The 19,415-nt window shown below is 40.1% G+C and overlaps 1 protein-coding gene across 1 annotated transcript in view; it reads right to left on the bottom strand.

The window, feature by feature from the left end:
- Window positions 1–3,259: 3,259 nt before the first annotated feature.
- EXOG (exo/endonuclease G) overlaps window positions 3,260–19,415 on the bottom strand; it is a 28,454-nt gene continuing 12,298 nt past the window's right edge. Inside the window, exon 6 of the mRNA XM_089533636.1 lies at window positions 3,260–4,699. Within this exon, the coding sequence (XP_089389762.1) occupies window positions 4,238–4,699 (462 nt within the window). The 3' untranslated portion in view covers window positions 3,260–4,237. The remainder of the gene's footprint in view (window positions 4,700–19,415) is intronic.

Here is a 19,415-nt window from a genome sequence, read left to right as displayed (position 1 = left end):
CATGTTAGTCTGGAAAATCAGCATGCAAAGGGATCTCGTAGCACCTTTGACACTAACTGAAAGAAAGAAGCTGGTAGCATGAGCTTCTGTAGGCTTGAGGAAATAGATTCTTCTATGAAAGCTCAAGCTACCAGTGTTTTTCTTTTTGTTAAATCTCAAAGCTGCTACAAGATCCCTCTGGAAACAATTCTGGCCAGTTCAGTTGTGCCTACACTCTCAGAGATCTCATTAAGAACAGTAGGATTGCTGTTATAACAGACAGGGACTTTCTGCTGGTGGCCCTCGTTATGAAAATCTTTCCCAAATGAACTATATTTGGCTCAAGGAGTACAGGCTTTGGTTTTAAGATATAATCTGTTCCATGTTGCTTTCCCCTGATATTTTGCTTTTGGTGATACTGCATTTCATAATTCCGAACTGTTCTAATGTAGTTAGTGAATTTAATGAAAATTGTTAAAATATCAGCCATTTCATTCATTTTTTAAAATTCACTTTGTTTTTAACTTATTTGTTGTTTGTTAACTGACTTGAACATTCTTTTTTAAGCAGAGGAGCAGAATAAAAAGGTAACAAATGCAGTTTAGATCTAGAGGGCTACAAAGCTCTCAAGCAATAATGAACTGTCATTCAATGTACCCAATTAATCTATATATTCATTCTGTTCCCGTTACTGCTTTGTGAGAGCTTCACCCCTCAAAGGCAGCATCTAAATTTTGCAGGGAAAGCAGGATATAAATAAATATAATCATATATACATCGGTGTGGGTATGTAATTTAAAAACAGAACAATTTCACTCCCAATTGCTGTGGCTGCACTACATATATGAAATGCAGTTCTAACAACAGAATGAAAAAGAGCATTTTTTAAAAAAAACTATAGGATAAGTATCCTAATTCTGTCTTAAAGGCTAAGCAACGTTACCTAAGGGACTTGTTACCAACCCATATCATGTCAAGCAGCAGACAATGTAGTGGAGTAGCAGTAGGGAAACACTGACCACAATGACTGTATGTCATAGGACATTCATCATCTATAATTAAATGTTACCTGGGTATGTGAAGGAAATATGTAGGTCAGCAGCAGCCAGCTCTATAAGGTAGCATGGAGCTTCTGGAAATAAAAACAGAACAAGGCCACTGCCTTCCTGTTGTGCTTGCGGACTTCTGGACTGATCCAACAGGGCTCTTCCCATGTGCGTGTGGAGTTTAACCTATGTCTAGTTAGACCCAAGATCTCAAAGAAACCATGCTAATTGTACATACTCCACTTCTATTACAGCTCTTCGATGCCCTCTAAAGACCAAGTGTTCAAACTTCATGTGAAACTCTTGATTCTAACTTTTGGAACCTATATAGCAACACTAACAATTTGAGAAGATGCCTTGACTATATAGTGCTGCTTGGTGGATATCTTCAGAGAACTGAAGTGTCAAAGTTATGGGATTGTTTCTTAAAATTTAGCTTTATGGTTTGCTCTTATATGCTGCTTTCACTGGTTTTCCATCTAGAGGACCAATCAAATACACTCCTGCTGAGCATCAACAGTGTGCTGCAAAAAGGGTTTCCCAGGTCATTGGACTGAATGTTGTCAAGCTCTCTCCTCAATCCAACAAACTATTGGAGGTATATTGCCTGGGGAATATGTGAGAAGGCCTTTTCATTGGCTGCTAACCATGGAACGTTAGGTTGGCTTCCCCTCTGTTGTTCTTCTGCAAACAAAACCATTTCTATTCAGGCAAGCCTTTGCAATGGAAGCTGGCCTACTGTTGAAAGAAGCAGAGGGTGTATGTTTACTGTCTCATCTTCTATTGCTGTGTTTTAAAAATGTGCTTTTATACTGTTTTAATTCAAGATTTTTGCTTTTAATGTGTATTGTGGCTGGATGCCTTAAGAACGTTTTTGGCAGTACAACTGAAATAAGTATAAACTCTGCTATCAGAGGGAACATACCTCTGCTTACTAGTTGCTGGGAAACCTGAGTGGGAGGATGCTGCACTTACGTCCAGTTTGCAGGTTTTCTATGGGCATCTGGTTGGCCACTGTGGGAACAGAATGCTGGACTAGATAAGCCTTTGCTCTGATCCAGCATGGTTCTTCTTATGTAACATGGTTTCAAAGGCTTATTATCGAATGAAACATTTCCTTTATAGCATCTGCAGCTCAAACACAGAAGCTGTACATCAGCCAAGAAAAGACCATTGGCTATGATTCCAAGAAGCAGAGGAACAAATTTGAACACATCTTTTCCCCTTTCCCCTGAACTGAAGCCTCTCCTGCCTCCAGTTTGCACCATCTTGCCATAGTTTAAAGTAACTTGTGATGTAGCCCAAGAACTGTTGTTTGGAAAGAGGGGGACAGAATCAGAAAAGAACAAGGGAGATGTTTCTGGGTAAGCAGGAGCCAATATAGAAGGAGATTCACAGACACAGGTCCTTGAACCCAAAATGAAGCTGGAATTAAAATGGGGGCTAGAATTTAAATCTTAGGGAAAAGTTTATGAAAAGTTAGTTGTAATGTATATATGTTCCCAAGACATCAGTGTATATAAAAAATGAGGCCAGATACAGACTGACACTTTGTGACGGCCTGGGGCAGAGTTAGGGCGCAGCGTTCACATGCTGGACGCCCTAACCCTGCCCCCAGAGCACCATTTTGGCATACGCCAGTCTACACAGTGCACACCATCATGACACCCCTCCAGAGTTGCATCCACATGATGCAGCACCGAAGGGGTGTCATAAAGCCATGCTTTATGCCCTTTGGAGAGTGCAAAAAGGAGCCGCTTTTTGTGGCGCCTTTTTGCGCTCTCCAAAGGCTGGATCAGGGCTGCAGGGTGAGACTGCCACAGGCCCGATCTGGCCAGTAAAGGAGCGGCTGCAGACCTCTGTATAGCCCCTGACTTTCCAGTGTACTTGTTTTTCACTAGTAAAGGGGGGGGGGGAATAAATCTACTGGAAAGTTGAGGTTTTAATGAGTTCTTTCAGTGACATGGCAAAATGGAGGAGTTGGAAGTTATTGATGTTTATGTGCAATAAAAACTTTGGATTCAATACATGACATGCACATACTAAAGAGAAATACAAAGTGAAATGTTAGTTTTTATGTAATGATAGAACTGTGACCAAGCTTCTTCCTTGAAATGGGATTTGAGAGTATGGGATTCTGTAAGCAGTTGGTAGCTGTAGTGATTATTTACTTTGCTTTGGAAACATGATACAAGTTGGTAGTGATACTTATAAGAATATTTTAATACCTTGTTATATATCTCACATGGCTTGGTTAAAATCAATTTCCACTTGGTTAACTCTGACAGCTTTTCCAGAAGCAGCCAAATTACCTTGAGGGCACAGTGTAAGGAAAGTACAGTGGGCCCTCTCCTTACGCTGGGGATCCGTTCTGGGAAAATCCACCTATGCTTGAGCCCCATATGAAATAATGGGGCACGTGCATGTGACAACAAAGTCAAGAGCGACAACAAAGAAAAGGCACCTTGGCTTTTAAAATAAAAAAAACTAAATCAAAGATTAGCCCTAAAAAGAATATACCTGCTAAAATGAGCATACACGACTTACATAAAACCTGTAACAATGGATTTAGCTCCCCAAAAATAGTTGCCCTGGAGGAACACCCAAAACCTCAAGAGAATAACAAGAATGCTATTTACACAATGGAGTTTATCACACGGGGGGATATTGGAAATATAATCAGTGATTAACCTACAAAAATCACACTATTGCGCTAACAGTTTTCACATGACGTCGTATTCAAAGCACTATTATCCAGGGAATATCCAGTGATAATAGTGCAACTGCACTAATGGTTTTCACAGAACACTGAGATTAAATGTAATTAAAGTGCCCTTATCTCATGAATACTTTTACAGATGACAATAATGTTTTTCAAAATATATATATTTAAGTTGTGTGCTTATATAAAAGGAACAAACCACAACATAGTTTTTAAAGACCATATGGAAAAGGAATGTTGTATTAAAATGCATTGTACTTATACTTCCAGAATGGCAATGTTCTATTTATTATACGTTACTGTAAGCCCACTTGCCAAGCTGTGTCACTAACTTGGGGAAACGGCATTCTCTCTGCAAAGTGCTGTACTTTTACAAAGCCAATAACAAAATTTCAAGTTTTCTTTTTAATAACAGCACTCTCTCCACAGTAGCTCCTTACTGAAAATGCACATGTTAAAAAATGTTCCCCACCTCCAAAAAATCAGATTATTAACCAGCTCTCCCTTCTCTAGCTTCTGTTGGCTTTTGCACTGCTAATTCTTCTTTCTTCTTCTCATAAACCTTTAAGAGATATTCATCAGGCTTGATTTCCTTTTCCTGTAACTCAGACATGATCTTTTCCAGCCTTTCCAGTGTCCTAGCGCTCTGTAGCTTCCGAGTGGTAATATACAAAGTAAATTCCTCCAAGCCCATCAGTTTACAAGTATCAACCTCACAGATATCTCTCACATCTTTGTTTTTATTCACCTGTGGGAAGAAAACAAGGCCTGACATTTTCTCCAGCTCTTCGATGCTAACTTGAAATTCCAGCAGCTGATGGTCAAAGCTGATCGGGTTGTTGGGTACCACAAAGGCTCCAAGTACCAAAGGATCTGTGGATGTTTCACTGCGTCTGGCAAGGATCACTTTGTACAAATGCGAAGGTACAGCCACATCATCTTTTCCAATTACCTATCAGCAGAGCAGAGAGATTGTATCACTAAAGCTCATTTGAAAGTAGGCCACAATCCACCCATATCTAGAAGTAACATTTTCTATGTAATGTGCAACTGGCAGAAAGATGAAAGGCAACACTGTATTTGAAATCGTTGGCACCCCAGTATTTGACCAGTTCTAACACTTTGATACAGAGCATCCAAAACAGAGTCAAGGTAGCAACTAGCAATGTTCCCACACATGAAAGAAAATGAACATGGTAAAAGGAAAGACAATTCAGCTCTTTCTATACTTTGACAAGGAGACAAAAGCAGATGTTGCAGGACAGATTGTAAAGAACTAATAAATATTCTGAGAAGGCTCATATACGCTATCACTATCTTGATGAAATACCTATATGCTCTCTTCTCTTTTCCAGGAAATCCTGAGAACTGTAGCTTTGTCAGAGCTAAAATGTCTAAAATGCTCTCAAAGTGCATGCAATATGCCAACAATATGTTGCAATATACATTACACATACAATATGTTACAATACACAATACTTTTTTCTGTTTTATATTACTAGCCCCTTTTGAAGATGCTAGCATAATACAAAACTTGGGATCTCAATCTTTGCTGCCAGCAGACACTCAGTGGAAACAACTTAGGCTCAGTCCTTGGTTTATTTTACCCCTTAACTTGAGCTTTTTTCCGCCTGAAAATTGCATTTGTACTTTTACAGAATTTGGGTTTTTTCCAAGTCTAGTGGAAAAACTAGAGTTGGACAAAACTCACCCTTGTGAATGGATAGAGATGTTTTGGCCCCATGAAGATTAGTACTCCCATAATGAGACTCTTAGTCTAAATGATTCCCTACTAAACAACTCTCAAGCTGGATTGAAGGATGTCAAGACAATTTAAACTCTTAATAAAACATGGTCAGTTGCAATTACAGAAAAACTGACCAGACATTTTCACATGATCAGAGGAGAAATAAAGGAAGACAGCTTTGTAGCAACTTGGTTTCCATTTTTAATTTTATTGTTTATTTACTAAGATATTTATATCCTGCCTTCCTGTATTTTCAAGGACTGACTGGTGAAGATGGACCCCCAACTAATCAATTGGGTTTTTGGCAGAGCTGATACTAATATTACAGAAACAGAATAACTGATAATAGGCATTTTGTACTGGTGTAAGGATGTACAGAAACAGAAATGTATGTATTTAATTTAATTAGAATCATAGAATCATAGAATCATAGAGTTGGAAGAGACCACAAGGGCCATCCAGTCCAACCCCCTGCCATGCAGGAAATCACAATCAAAGCATCCCCAACAGATGGCCATCCAGCCTCTGCTTGAAGACCTCCAAGGAAGGAGACTCCACTACACTCCGAGGGAGTTTGTTCCACTATCGGACAGCCCTTACTGTCAGGAAGTTCCTCCTAATGTTGAGGTGGAATCTTTTTTCCTGCAGTTTGCATCCACTGCTCCGGGTCCTAGTCTCTGGAGCAGCAGAAAACAAGCTTGCTCCCTCCTCAATATGACATCTCTTTAAATATTTGAACAGGGCTATCATATCACCTCTTAACCTTCTTTTCTCCAGGCTAAACATCCCCAGCTCCCTGAGTCATTCCTCATAGGGCAAGGTTTCCAGACCTTTCACCATTTTAGTCGCCCTCCTTTGGACACGCTCCAGTTTCTCAATGTCCTTTTTGAATTGTGGTGCCCAGAACTGGACACAATATTCCAGGTGGGGCCTGACCAGAGCAGAATATAGTGGCACTATGACTTCCCTTGATCTAGACACTATACTTCTATTGATGCAGCCTAAAATCGCATTAAATACCTTTCTCCCAGTCTGGGGAAGTATTATTTCTAGGTGTTTTGATCTGATGATGTATGGCTATATTTCACATATTGTTATGCTCATAGTGATAATTTTGGAGGGATTATTAAATAAAAAAAATTTAAATGGCAATTTAAACCAGTTAAATTTGTACTAGAGTCAGTATGTGGTTGTGGTTTGAACACTGGACTATGGCTCTGGAGACCAGGAGTCTCCACTTAGCCATGGAAACCCCCAGGTGACCTTGGGCAAGTCACTCTGGCCTGTTATAGACTGCCAAAATAAAGCTGCTTTGGGTCTCATTGGAGGTATGCTGTTTAAATGATGCATGCATCCTAAGAATCCAGAGGCTGCACCAAAGCTGCACTCCAATGCTTAGGAATGGAGTGTGGCTTTGGCGCAACCTCCAGACACTTAGGACCCATGCATCATTTAAATAACATACTTTCAAAGAGACCCGAAGCAGCTTTATTTTGGCAGTCTGTAACAGGCCTCTCTTTCAGCCTCAGAGGAAGGCAAAAGCCAATCCCCTCTAAACAAATCAAGCTATGAAAACCTCTGATAGGTTCATCTTATGGTAGCCATAAGTAAGAAATAATCTGAAGGCACACAACACCAACAAGGTGTACTTACTATACAGCTTGTTGGAAACACTGCAGGAAAACACTAATGGGTTAAAAAGATATTGTGCACATCAACACTGATGTCTGGCTTTTGCTCAAAGATTGGTCCACTACACTGATTGCACAAGTTTCCTCTTGCACCCTATACAACTGATTTGTTATTAACTTGATCAAAATGAAGATTTACTGTGATTGCAGGAACAAACAATATTTACTAAAGACAGGTGAATTTTATTTATGACACATAAGGTTGTTTTCCTTGCAGTACCAGACAGTTACAGCAAATTACTCCACTTAAAAATAACTTTTTAAAATCAATATATTAGCACCATATAAACCAAGAGGTGCACTCAAATTTACACCCACAGTCAGTCCTATATATGGGAGTTGATTGTTACTCCTTTATCAGAGCTACCAAATGAAGAACTGTAAATCATGTTGCCACATATCCAAGGCTGAATGAAGCATGAACAATGTACGTGCTTTTTAAAAGGCTGCTTCACCATGACTCCATGTTGCACTGTATGAACTATATATTTGTACATATACTTACACAAGCACATAGGCTTAGGGAAACATTGCATTCCCTTATTCCCAGGTACAAGTATAGGAAGATCAGTCTGGTCTCAAACGGAATTAAATGTTTGTTTTAAATCCTCTGTTCATTCTGGAATTCTCACATTGATTTTCTTCTTATACATTTGCCCTCTTGAACCTCCTTCTTTCAACATATCTTGTAAGTCCGGGACACACAGAGAGCTCTATAGATGCTCTAGCTTTCCTGATCTGTTTGCTGTTACAGAATGTTCCTTGTGCACAGCGTGGAACCCTGAACTTAGAGAGAACTGAACACTTCTGTATACACAGAGCTTCAGCACTCCCAAAGCTCTATCAGAATATCTGGAGTGGCTGCAATAATGTTTAAAGAATGAATACTCTTAGCTTACCAGCTATGGCAGTACTTCATTATAATGGGAGGCAGAAAGATCTTGCACAGTAGTGGAGAACCTTTTTACAAGCATAAACAGCCTTCCTTCCACCAAGTAAGCTACGCAGCAACAGACTTCTTATAATAGTAGTGCATTCTTTATACAAGTACTGTATACTGTTCTACATGATTGCTAAGTCGAAGCAAGCTGGAAAAAAATCAGTTTGCTAATAAGCTTTGGCTTTATAAGTGTTAAAGTGCTGTCTTCATTCTGAGAAGTAGAACAAACAAGTGAACAAACTTGGGATGCTAAATATTTGAAGCCTGAGTGCCATCTAGTGGATATCCTGGTCTAACTACACCATTCAAAAGTTTTACATCTATCACCAACATCTAGATCCAACACATTATTTCTTTTGATGCTTGCCTAAGAGAGAAACATATGCTTTTATGGTGAGTGAAGAAAAAAAATCTGATATTATCAATGCACACATCTCTATTTCTTGTGATTATCTACAAAGAATGATGGAAGAGTTAGCTGATACACCAAGAACATATACTGGACAGAGAACAGCAGTGGCCTTTAGTGATAACTATGGCTTGTTGCAGTTAAGACAGCACAAGCTAAAGGGGGAAAAAAATACAAAATGAAATGATGTGATTCTGTCCCATGTTATGCTTCAATAGAATTCCAGGGTACTAAAAAGAAAATTTGAATAGCATGTCATATTTAACTTTTCATCAAACAACTGTCAATATAGTTGCTTGTTTGTTTGTTTTGTGGATATTTCGGGCTATGTGGCCATGTTCTAAAAGAGTTTTTTCCTGACGTTTCGCCAGCAGCTGTGGCTGCCATCTTCAGAGAACACTTCCATTCCAGCATTCTCTGAAGATGCCAGCCACAGATATTGGTGAAACGTCAGGAAAAACTCTTCTAGAACATGGCCAAATAGCCCGAAAAACCAACAAAAAACTATGGATGCTGGATGTGAAAGCCTTTGACTTCAAACTGTCAAATCTCTTCTGAATGCCAAGAAAATTTTATGGTGCTTCAGTGCTGCCATCTATGCAAAAAAAATTGTTAATAAATATAATTTTTGAAAGTTTATTTATCAAACACATTTTGTAAACCTCATTCTTCAGGAATTATTAGATAATTCCTAGTTTGAGGCAAAAAGAGGGCTATAAAAATAAAGTCAGTAACAGTAATAATCTGAATGCATACTGTTTTTCCTTCCACATACATACATTTGAGTCTAACCTTTGGCATAAACAAAACAACGGCGGTTTACAAACCGCCACTTATGACGTGCTCCGTGTGTGCTAGGGTTAGGAAGGGGCACGCTAGGATTAGGAAGAGTCGCCCCTTCCTAACAGGCCCTGGCCCCAACACGCGTGGAGCGCTTTGCCCCTCGCGGCGCCACTTCCGCGTTTTGAAAAGGAGCGCCATTTTGGCGCTCCTTTTTCGCTGCACCAGGAAGCCTTGTGGTCTGGCCGCTGGGGCTTCCCTCCGCAGCGAATGGCAGCGGTGGAGAATGGCCGCTTGAGGGCGGTCTGTAACCCGCCAATGAATTTGAACTTAATGCTTATTGAAAAATAGAGAACTGGGGCTGTATTTATTCTTTTCAATTATTCTTGTATTCTTGTATTCTTGTATTCAGTACAGACAAACACAAGGTATGGGAAGTCAAAAACCAAAGTACAGTGCGTCCTTGCCTTACGCGGGGATCCGTTCCGGATCCCTCCGTGTAAGGCGAATTCCGCCTATGCTCAAGCCCCATTGTAAACAATGGGGCTCGTGCACGGCAGCGCGCGGGATGCAACGGGTGCGTGCACCCATTCAATTGAATGGGACGCGCCGCCCCTTCCGCCCTGCGGCTTGAGCGCGTATGCTCAAGCCGCGTAAGGCGCGCCCACGTATGACACAGGCACGCTGTACTGTTCATCCACATCAGGGTTTGCACCCAAAGTGAAAAGAAAACTGCCACAAAAGAGGGCAATGGCAACAGAAAATGGAAAGGGAAATAGGAACTGGAAGTGAGATATACAGAATGTGTCTTATGTCATATTTATCAACCTACTTTACCCTGTTGAGTTCCAGGGCCTTTCAAATTACAAAATTACAATGCTGTGATTCCACTTTAATTGTCTTGACTACTTCCTATGAAATCCTGGAATATGTAGTTTAGGGAGGGGGGATCCAGAATTATCAGCTAAGGCGCTCTAGCATTTCACCAAACTACAACCAAACGTACTGTGCAATGAAACCACTGTCTTTGTGTGTATCTCTGCTAACAGACTGGAATTGGTGAATATAATTCAATGGCATCATGGCACTATACATTTATTAATACAAGAATCCTCACTATTGACATATAACAAAAGAAATCTTCTCAAAGAGAGTTTTGAACCCGGGAAACACACTTTTGGTAACCAGATTTATTGCTTTCATACATTGACACTAACATAACACTGTGAACATCTGAAAGACCAGTACCATCTTGCCCAGCATTTTGAAAATATAGGGCAAGGGGCATGGTTTGCAACTTTCTGAAGTCTGATCATATTCGATCTCACTCCTACAACTTTATAAATATGCTTTATAACTTCAAGGCTTTAATATCAGTCAGCTCTGCATCTGAAGTAGGTTTATATCCACAAAAGCTCATGCTAAAATAAAAACCAGTTAGGCTTAAAGGTGCTGCCGCATTCCTTTTTTTTATTCCTCCCCCTTCCTCTTTTTTATGCTGCAAGAGACTAACCCCCTGGGCAGATCGGCCTTAAAGTCCGGCTTGGGGGTGGAGTCAGAGTAAAATGTTCATATTATGCACATCCCAGCTCAGCCCCCAGGGCAGCGTGATGCTGCACACTGCTCCACACAGTGCATGGGGCGCCAAAGGAGCGCCGTATAGCTGTGGCACTACGGCTATTGCGTCCTTTACAGGTTGCAAAAAGGAGCTGCTTCGCATGCTGTGGTCCCGATCTGGCCTTTCCAGGGAACAAAAAGGAGCCGCTTTTTGCAAAATAGTGTCTGGTTCGGGAACATTAACTTCAGCAATGTTAGATGGTGAACTTTCTGTGTATGGCTGCCCCAGATCATTGCATCACTACCTCTCATGAAATAAGTACTTCCTCTTGGTTCTTTTGGGACAGAATCTATTCAGTATGTACTTGCTGCTTTTCCACCTTTGGGCAAGAGGAGACCAATGGAAAATTTACCCTAATCTAAGTTCCCTGTTGCTCAGAATAAAAAGAAAAAGTTGATTTCTGGAGGTTTTGTGACAACAGGAAGGCTCATTAGCTAGTACATGACAAATAATGAATTGAAATTGGACATGGGTATCACCTTTTAGCCAGCAGCTATAGCAGTGTTTAAACGCAACAAATAACTAATTTTATCAGTTGGGAGGTCCTCCTACATCAGGTATGGTGCTTCAGGGAAGCAAGGAGTACAGCACTGGCCTGTGGCTGCCAACCTTGGTCATCCATACTGTAGATTGCCTAGCAAGGAAACATTCATGAAGCTGACACTGTGGATGACACAAAACTGGAATGCCTCATAAAGAGCTAGAAAAGATGCACTAGGTTTCACACAACTTGTCCTTTGTATAGGTACACCACCAAGAATCATCTAGTCTGCAGGGATGGTTGACATATGACTTTGGGGCACTGAAAGTGCTGATATGGCACATCTGCGCCCTCCTTTGCAATACTACATGATTATTCTCAGCTGAACTCCAAGTAGTCACAGAACCAAGTATTTCACACAGCTGACTGATTTTGATCTTATTCCTTCTTCACCTGGGTGAGCATGGCTGAACTTATAGCTTCCTTACAGCAGTTCAAATCTCCTTATTTGTTCCTGAACCTCTACAAAAGATAGCCTCTAAGTTCATTGTGACATATTAGATTCTCCTTTTAAGCCTGGAAACAATAATTCTTTGGTGGTTCCAGCCTCCTGAATGTGCATTAGCAAAACCTATGTTTTTCCTTGCATAGCTAAGGAATTGCTGTTGACCATTTTCAGCTTTCCACATTATCTGTAACATTTGATAGCTTTCCTTTTTATCTCTTTCGGTTGTTTAGATAAATGATAGGTCAAACTGTAATCAGATTGAGTCATGTCTCCTAAAGTGACAAAGCTAAATATCATATTCTGTCTCAGAATAGATGCAGATGTCTGGGAAAGAACAATGTGTGTATCAGGCAAAGGGCAAGCCTTAAAGGGACAATGACAGAAAGAAATAATCCAAATAAGATTTGCAAAGCAGGATGTTTTGCATGAAAATTTGGGGTCTTGCTTTGGGAGAAGGTGATTGTGGACAACATAACAACCAAATTCTGCTATGTGAGCTATGTAGGTTTGCAGCCATTGTTAGAAATATCCTCTCTGAAGTGTTTTATTTCTCAGTGAAAGGGGGGGAATTGTCTCCTTGACCTTTTGTGGGCTGCAACTGTGTGCAAATTTGAAACTAATATGATGTCACTATTTCAATTTTCAGCCATCCCCCCCCTCCCACAGTATTTCAGAGGAAGGTGAAGTGATTCTTTTGCAGGAATTTGGAGGTAAAAAAAAGCCAGAAAACAAAAACGCATTTGGGAGGTCAGAGAGTTTAGCAGTGATGTATTGGTGAATTAAAGGCCACCTGCAGCTCACAGGTCACACTTTCCTCTTCCTTGTTGTAGCATGGCTGCAGGACCAAAGTAGTCTACAAAGCATAAACAGATGTCTCCTTAATTTTGAGACCTAACAATTAAGCTACTTTTGATTAATCAATTGCAACCTTCATCAAATAAATTACCCATTAAGTGCTGCAGTTCTATTTATTATTAACTTCACAAAAAATTGTTTTTGTGGTTTTTTCCAGCTATGCAACTGTGTTCTGGAAGAATTTATTCCTGTCGTTTCGCTAGCATGGAGGTGAGTGAGGTACATCTACTGTGTGACTCTTGGTTGAGAAGAAGTGATTTACAAGTTAATCGGTATGTTGGTCTGTTGTTGATGGGAAGCCATTGAAATCCACATACACCTAGACAAATTCAACAGGAAAGAAGAAACCCTTAAAGTGAACAAAGTTTGGCTACTAGTCCTAAAAAACACCAAAATCAAGACTGAGCCCATGCAAATGAAAACCACGTAGGGTCAGGGGGATTTTGCAGCAGACAACTAATCAAATGGACCCCCTGAGGACTTGCTGGTCAACAACAGACCAACACACAGATTAACATGCAAACCACTTCCTCTCAACCAAGGGTCACACAGTATATAAACCCCACTCACTTCTATGCCACCATTCTCTGAAGATGCCAGCCACAGATGCTGGTGAAAGGTCAGGAATAAACTCTTCCAGAACATAACCACATAGCCCGAAAACTCCACAAAAACTATGGATGCCGGTGATGAAAGCCTTCAACTTCACTTTCCAAAAATTATTATCGACATCTCTAGGAATATGTGAGCTAAATAAAGACAGTTTGACATGTATTTTATGTTCTGGTCACAGTATGTAGGATTTTATGCAACACAAACTGGCACTAATTATCTAGCAAAGAGAACATACAGACATTCCTAAATGAATATAGTTAAATAATACTTTAAAAATCAGAAGGGTCAAAATGGCAAATGACGTGGACTTCTGAAAAGGAGGGAAAGGCACATAGTAGCATACAAGCTTGACTATGGAAAGAAAATTAATTTTCACCTAGCCTTTCTTCCAATGGGCAACAGTAAAGCTTTGTTTGCTTAATATCTCCCAGATACAATATTCTTGGCATTTTAGCGACCTTGTGTAGAATATCGCATAACTCTTATCCAGTTGGACCCATTATACCACAACAGACAAATGGAGAAAGACATCTTAAAAGGAAGACGTTTGCTTTGATGCCAATAGGAACAGGCAGAGTGTAAAAAGAAATTTATCAAGGTCTTAAGGGAGTCAGTGCCCTCTAGTGAAAGGATGATGCAATGCCACTGTAGTAAACAAAATTAGTGGAATCTGATGTGCTTTTGTCATAGTGGGCTTGCCTTAGAGATGGCAGGATACAGTCAATAGAAATCAAATTCTTCCTGGACTTGGATGCCAGTGCATGTTATGCAACCCTACATAGTTCTCCTTACATCAGAGGCAATATTGTTAAATACGTTAAACCAACATGTGCAGGCATTCTTTTTGTGGCCTGGTGACTTTCTTTCCCAAGAAAGCTTTATAATCCGTGAGATCTTGGGTAGAACTCTGCACACTAAGGAAAAGAAACTTGTTCCACCCCATCCTCCAAAGACCTTGCTCAGCTACAGTTGAGACTGCATCTTAAGGATTCCTGTGCTAAAACAAAGTAAAGAGCTAGCTAGTCACACATTCTGTTTCTAATAGTGACCATCCAGGTGTCCCAAAGATGTTCTCAGTCAAGGTTGAGAGTACATTCCTCTGTAAGACTATCTTCCTATGATAGATCTAATTTGTTTTTAAAGCTGCTAGTGCCCACAGCCTGTGGCAATTGTTAATTACGTAATGCACAGATAACAATGTCCACTGGTTTCATTGCACCCAGGTGTACTGGATGACCTTAGGATTCTAGTGTTTTGAAAAAGAATAACTGAAATTTTCAAAGTGAGTCAGAAAGATGTGAGCAAAGTGCAATTCGTAGGCTGTTCTTCTGGCCCCTAGGGGTGATTTTTTCTTCAAATTTCAGAAAGAAATTGCACCCAAATGCCTTCTAGGAGATGTGGAGATCGTTTCCACATATTTGGAGGTACCCCAGGGGAGTCAAACAATTTGCAATTTTTTTCAAAACCAGGGTTGTTGTTTTTGTCACAAATGTTCTCTATGTTCTAGATATCCATTTTCAGTAATTAGGCAACACAAGACCTAATATGATGCACATGTGGAGTTTGTTCTGGAGTTTGTTCTCCAGTGGAAAGGAGAAGCCAGGCATAGTCAGACATGCATTCTAGACTTTAGTAGAGCTGATTTCAGAAAACTTAAAGAAGTATTGAGGGTGATCCCATACTATGGGATCACTATGGGAATACTAAAACTGAAGGGAGTTCAGGACGGATGGGAGTTTCTCAAAAGGGAGATACTGAAGGCACAATCTCAAACAGTTCCAGGGAAGAAGAAAAATGGGAGGTGTCTCAAGAAACCAGGATGGATGACTAAGGAACTTTCAACTGAGCTAAGTTTTAAACGGAACATGTATAAGAAATGGAAAAAGAGGGAAATCACGAAAAAGGAATTCAAAGAAATAGCAAGCACATGTAGGGGTAAAGTCAGACAAGCTAAAGCGCAGAATGAACTCAGATTTGCTAGAGAGGTTGAAAACAATATAAAGGGCTTTTTTTGGATATGTCCGCAGCAAAAGTAAGAAGAGGGAAATGGTAGGGCCATTGCGTGGAGAAGATGACAAAATGCTAACAGGGGACAGAGAAAAGGCAGAATTACTCAACACTTTCTTTGCCTCAGTCTTCTCAGAAAAGGAAAAGGGAGCTCAACCTGAGGATAATGGAGCAGAGGACAGAATAGGGGAATTTCAGCACAGAATAAGTAAAGAGATAGTACAGGAATATCTTGTTAATCTAAATGAATTTAAGGCTCCAGGACCAGATGAACTCCATCCAAGGGTATTAAAAGAACTGGCAAATGTAATATCGGAGCCATTGGCAATAATCTTTGAAAACTCCTGGAAAACAGGAGAGATCCCAGCAGACTGGAGGAGGGCAAACGTTGTCTCCATCTTCAAAAAGGGGAAAAAAGAGGATCCCAACAATTACCATCCAGTTAGTCTGACATCAATACAAGGAAAGATTCTAGAGAAGATCATTAAACAAAGAGTCTGTGAACATCTAGATGGCAATTCCATAATCATAAAAAGTCAACATGGGTTTCAGAGAAACAAGTCATGCCAGACAAATCTAATCTCTTTCTTTGATAAAATTACCAGCTTGTTAGATGAAGGGAATGCTGTGGATATAGTATATCTTGATTTCAGCAAGGCTTTTGACAGGGTTCCCCATGACATTTTTGAAAACAAGTTTGTAAAATGAGGGCTAGACAAGGTAACTGTTATATGGATTTGGAATTGGTTGACTGCCTGAAACCAAAGGGTGCTCAACAATGGCTCCTTTTCATCCCAGAGAGAAGTGACCAGAGGGGTCCCACAGGTTTCTGTCCTAGAGCCAGTGTTATTCAACATCTCTATCAATGGCTTGGATGTCAGAATTGGTGGCATACTCATCAAATTTGCAGAGAACACCAAATTAGGAGGAATAGCTAATACTCCAGAGGACAGGATCAAAATTCAAAATGACCTGAATAGACTAGAGAACTGGGCCAAAGCTAACAAAATGAAATTCAAACCGGAGAAATGTAAGGTATTGCACTTAGGGCAGAAAAATAAAATGCACAGATATAGGATGGGGGACACCTGGCTTAAGGAGACAACATGTGAAAGGGATCTAGGAGTCCAAGTAGGCCACAAGTTGAACATGAGTGAACAGTGTGATGCGGCAGCTAAAAAGGCCAATGCAATTTTAGGCTGCATCAATAGAAGAATAGAGTCTAGATCAAGGGAAGTAATAGTGCCACTCTATTCTGCTTTGGACAGGCCTCACTTGAAATATTGTGTCCAGTTCTGGGCACCACAATTTAAAAAAGATGTTGAGAAACTGGAGCATGTCCAAAGGAGGGCGACTAAAATGGTGAAGGGTCTGGAAACCATGCCCTATGAGGAACAACTTAGGGAGCTGGGGATGTTTAGCCTGAAGAAGAGAAGGTTAAGAGGTGATATGATAGCCTAATTTAAACATTTGAAGGGATGCCATATTGAGGAGGAAGCAAGCTTGTTTTCTGCTGCTCCAGAGATTAGGACCCAGAACAATGGATACAAGCTACAGGAAAAGAGATTCCACCTCAACATTAGGAGGAACTTCCTGACAGAAAGGGCTGTTCGACAGTGGAACATACTCCCTCAGAGAGTGGTGGAGTCTACTTCTTTGGAGGTTTTTAAACAGAGGCTGGATGGCCATCTGTCAGGGATGCTTTGATTAGGAGTTCCTGCATGGCAGAATGGGGTTGGACTGGATGGCCCTTGTGGTCTTTTCCAACTCTACGATTCTATGATTGTTTCTATGGCGCTTTACAGACCGCCCAAAAAGGGCAGTCTGCCAGCGCCACTGGTTGCTGCGTCCGGGAACTGCAGCGGCCAAACCGCACGATTCCTGGATGCAACAAAAAGAAGCCAAAAAAAGCAGCTTCTTTTTGCGCCGTGGAAACGGTGCCCCAAAGTGCCAATGGCGCACTGGCGGCGTCATTTCTGCCATGCAGCGTGCGGACGTTAGGCGTTCGCGATGTCAAGATGGCAGCTCCCGTTCTACACGGGCGCCGCCATTTTGTACGCGCCGAGTGCGTACCAGAGTTAGGGGCGTCCAGAAAGGATGCCCCTTTCTAACCCTTGTATGTGCGCGGCACCTACTTTTTGCCCGTTTGTAACGAGCCTATGATTCTATGTGCATATCTACAAGAATTCATTTTAGTGCAATGTACTTCTCACACAATTGGTGGCACAATTTCGTCTTTGCTTTATGTTAAAGTACTATTCAGTGCATAAAAGAATATGTTTATTTTAAAATTCTTTTGGGATTTGGGCTTACTTATTCTATCGCAAAACTAGGAATTTTGTGTACATTTTCCCAAATGTCTAAGATATTTGCAAGGGAAATATTTATGCTTGAAAATCTGAAACCCTAATTTTGCAAAGTTACATTCTCTTCTCTGTGTAGGATTAGGTGAAACCAATTACAAATCTGGTGGGCTGTACTCAAATGAAGCAACTCCAAACCTCTTCCAGATTAAACATTCAATATTAATAAGTCCTTCCGTAGAAGGAGTCAAAAACTAAGTTGGGTATTTTGAACTTCCTCAAAATGAACAAACGCTGGGGTTTCATGTTAGCAGTTTGTAGTCCATATGTCTTTCACCTTTTGAAAACAAAGTGAATTAACTAATTCAACATCATTAAGATGGAAAGGCAAACATAGCTGAGTATCTGTAATTGAATAACTGGGCAGATATTAATTAATGTGTGTGCTTAATCAGCTAATTCAAACATTATTTAGTTAGGCCTTGCACTACAAAAAACCCCTCCTTACCATATGAGACAGTTTAGTAATGCAATGTCCTTTCACCCTGAAGAGTTTGGACGATTTCATATTTTACATAGCTTATTAAATCCATTCTAAAGTTGTTGAGTCCAGAAGAAGAAAAAAGGAATCTGAATCATAATAAATGGAATAATACAATGTAGGCAGGAAATCGTTTTTGCTAGGAAGCCTGTTATACATATACACTTTCACCATGGCGTTGTTGGAGCCTTTTTATATATCAGGAATTATGAAACTTCAACCTGATCTTCTAAATAATATGTATGCCTTCATAAAGCATGACCAATAAAATTAACTTTAAAATGTGAATATCAGCACCCAGACTTCTTGTTTTGTATTGTGCTGTTTAGTGGCAGATGTATATTGCAAACTGATTACATATCAATGCCCAAACGAGTCAAAGTGAGTTTTCCCATGTGAGTATAGAACTGCAGTTAGAAGTAACTTCTCATTCTCTTAAGCAGTAGTATATTCAACCTGGAAGTAGAGCAGAATAAATCTGCTTGCACTTTTATGTCAATAAACTCATGGCATTTTTCATTTCAAATGTATACTTCTTTGAATTTTGCAATGTAATCAACATATGTATACAAAAAAAGTACATGTTAGGAGAATGCAAGCACATGTATTAACATGTACTACAGAAAAATACTTGCAATATGCATATAAAAGGAGAGATGTGGATGAAATGCACATAAATTCTCATGCTTTTTAAAATGTCTTTTTAAAAATAATTTCAGACTGATACATAAGATAAGCTGAATTGGAGACTATAAAAAGGAGAGGCATACTAAAATTGATAAGATTTTTACATCCCTAGGAGTCAGTGTGGTGTAGTGGTTTGAGTGTTGGACTACGACTCTGGAGACCAGGATTCAAATCCCCTCTCAGCCATGAAAACCCATGGGATGAATTTGGGCAAGTTATTCTCAGCCTCAGATGAAGGCAATGGCAAACTCCCTCTGAACAAACCTTGCCAAGAAAACCTCATGGCAAGGTCACTTTAGGGTTGGCATAAGTTAAAAATGACTTGAACGAACACAACAACAACAACAACAAATAACAAATATGTTAGATTTCTTATTTTTAAAAAGAAATTAGTACATGCCCTGATTGTCATTCTCTTCTGCACACTGTGTTCACATTGGGTGATTGCTTTGGATTGTATTTGGATTGTTTTATTGTTTTAATTGG

Source organism: Sceloporus occidentalis, unplaced genomic scaffold (genome assembly GCF_023333645.1).
Source record: "Sceloporus occidentalis isolate IW3139 unplaced genomic scaffold, rSceOcc1.0.p SCAF_7, whole genome shotgun sequence".
Lineage (NCBI taxonomy): Eukaryota > Metazoa > Chordata > Lepidosauria > Squamata > Phrynosomatidae > Sceloporus > Sceloporus occidentalis.
Note: the sequence above shows the minus strand (reverse complement) of the source record. Positions and strands in the feature narration are given on the sequence as shown.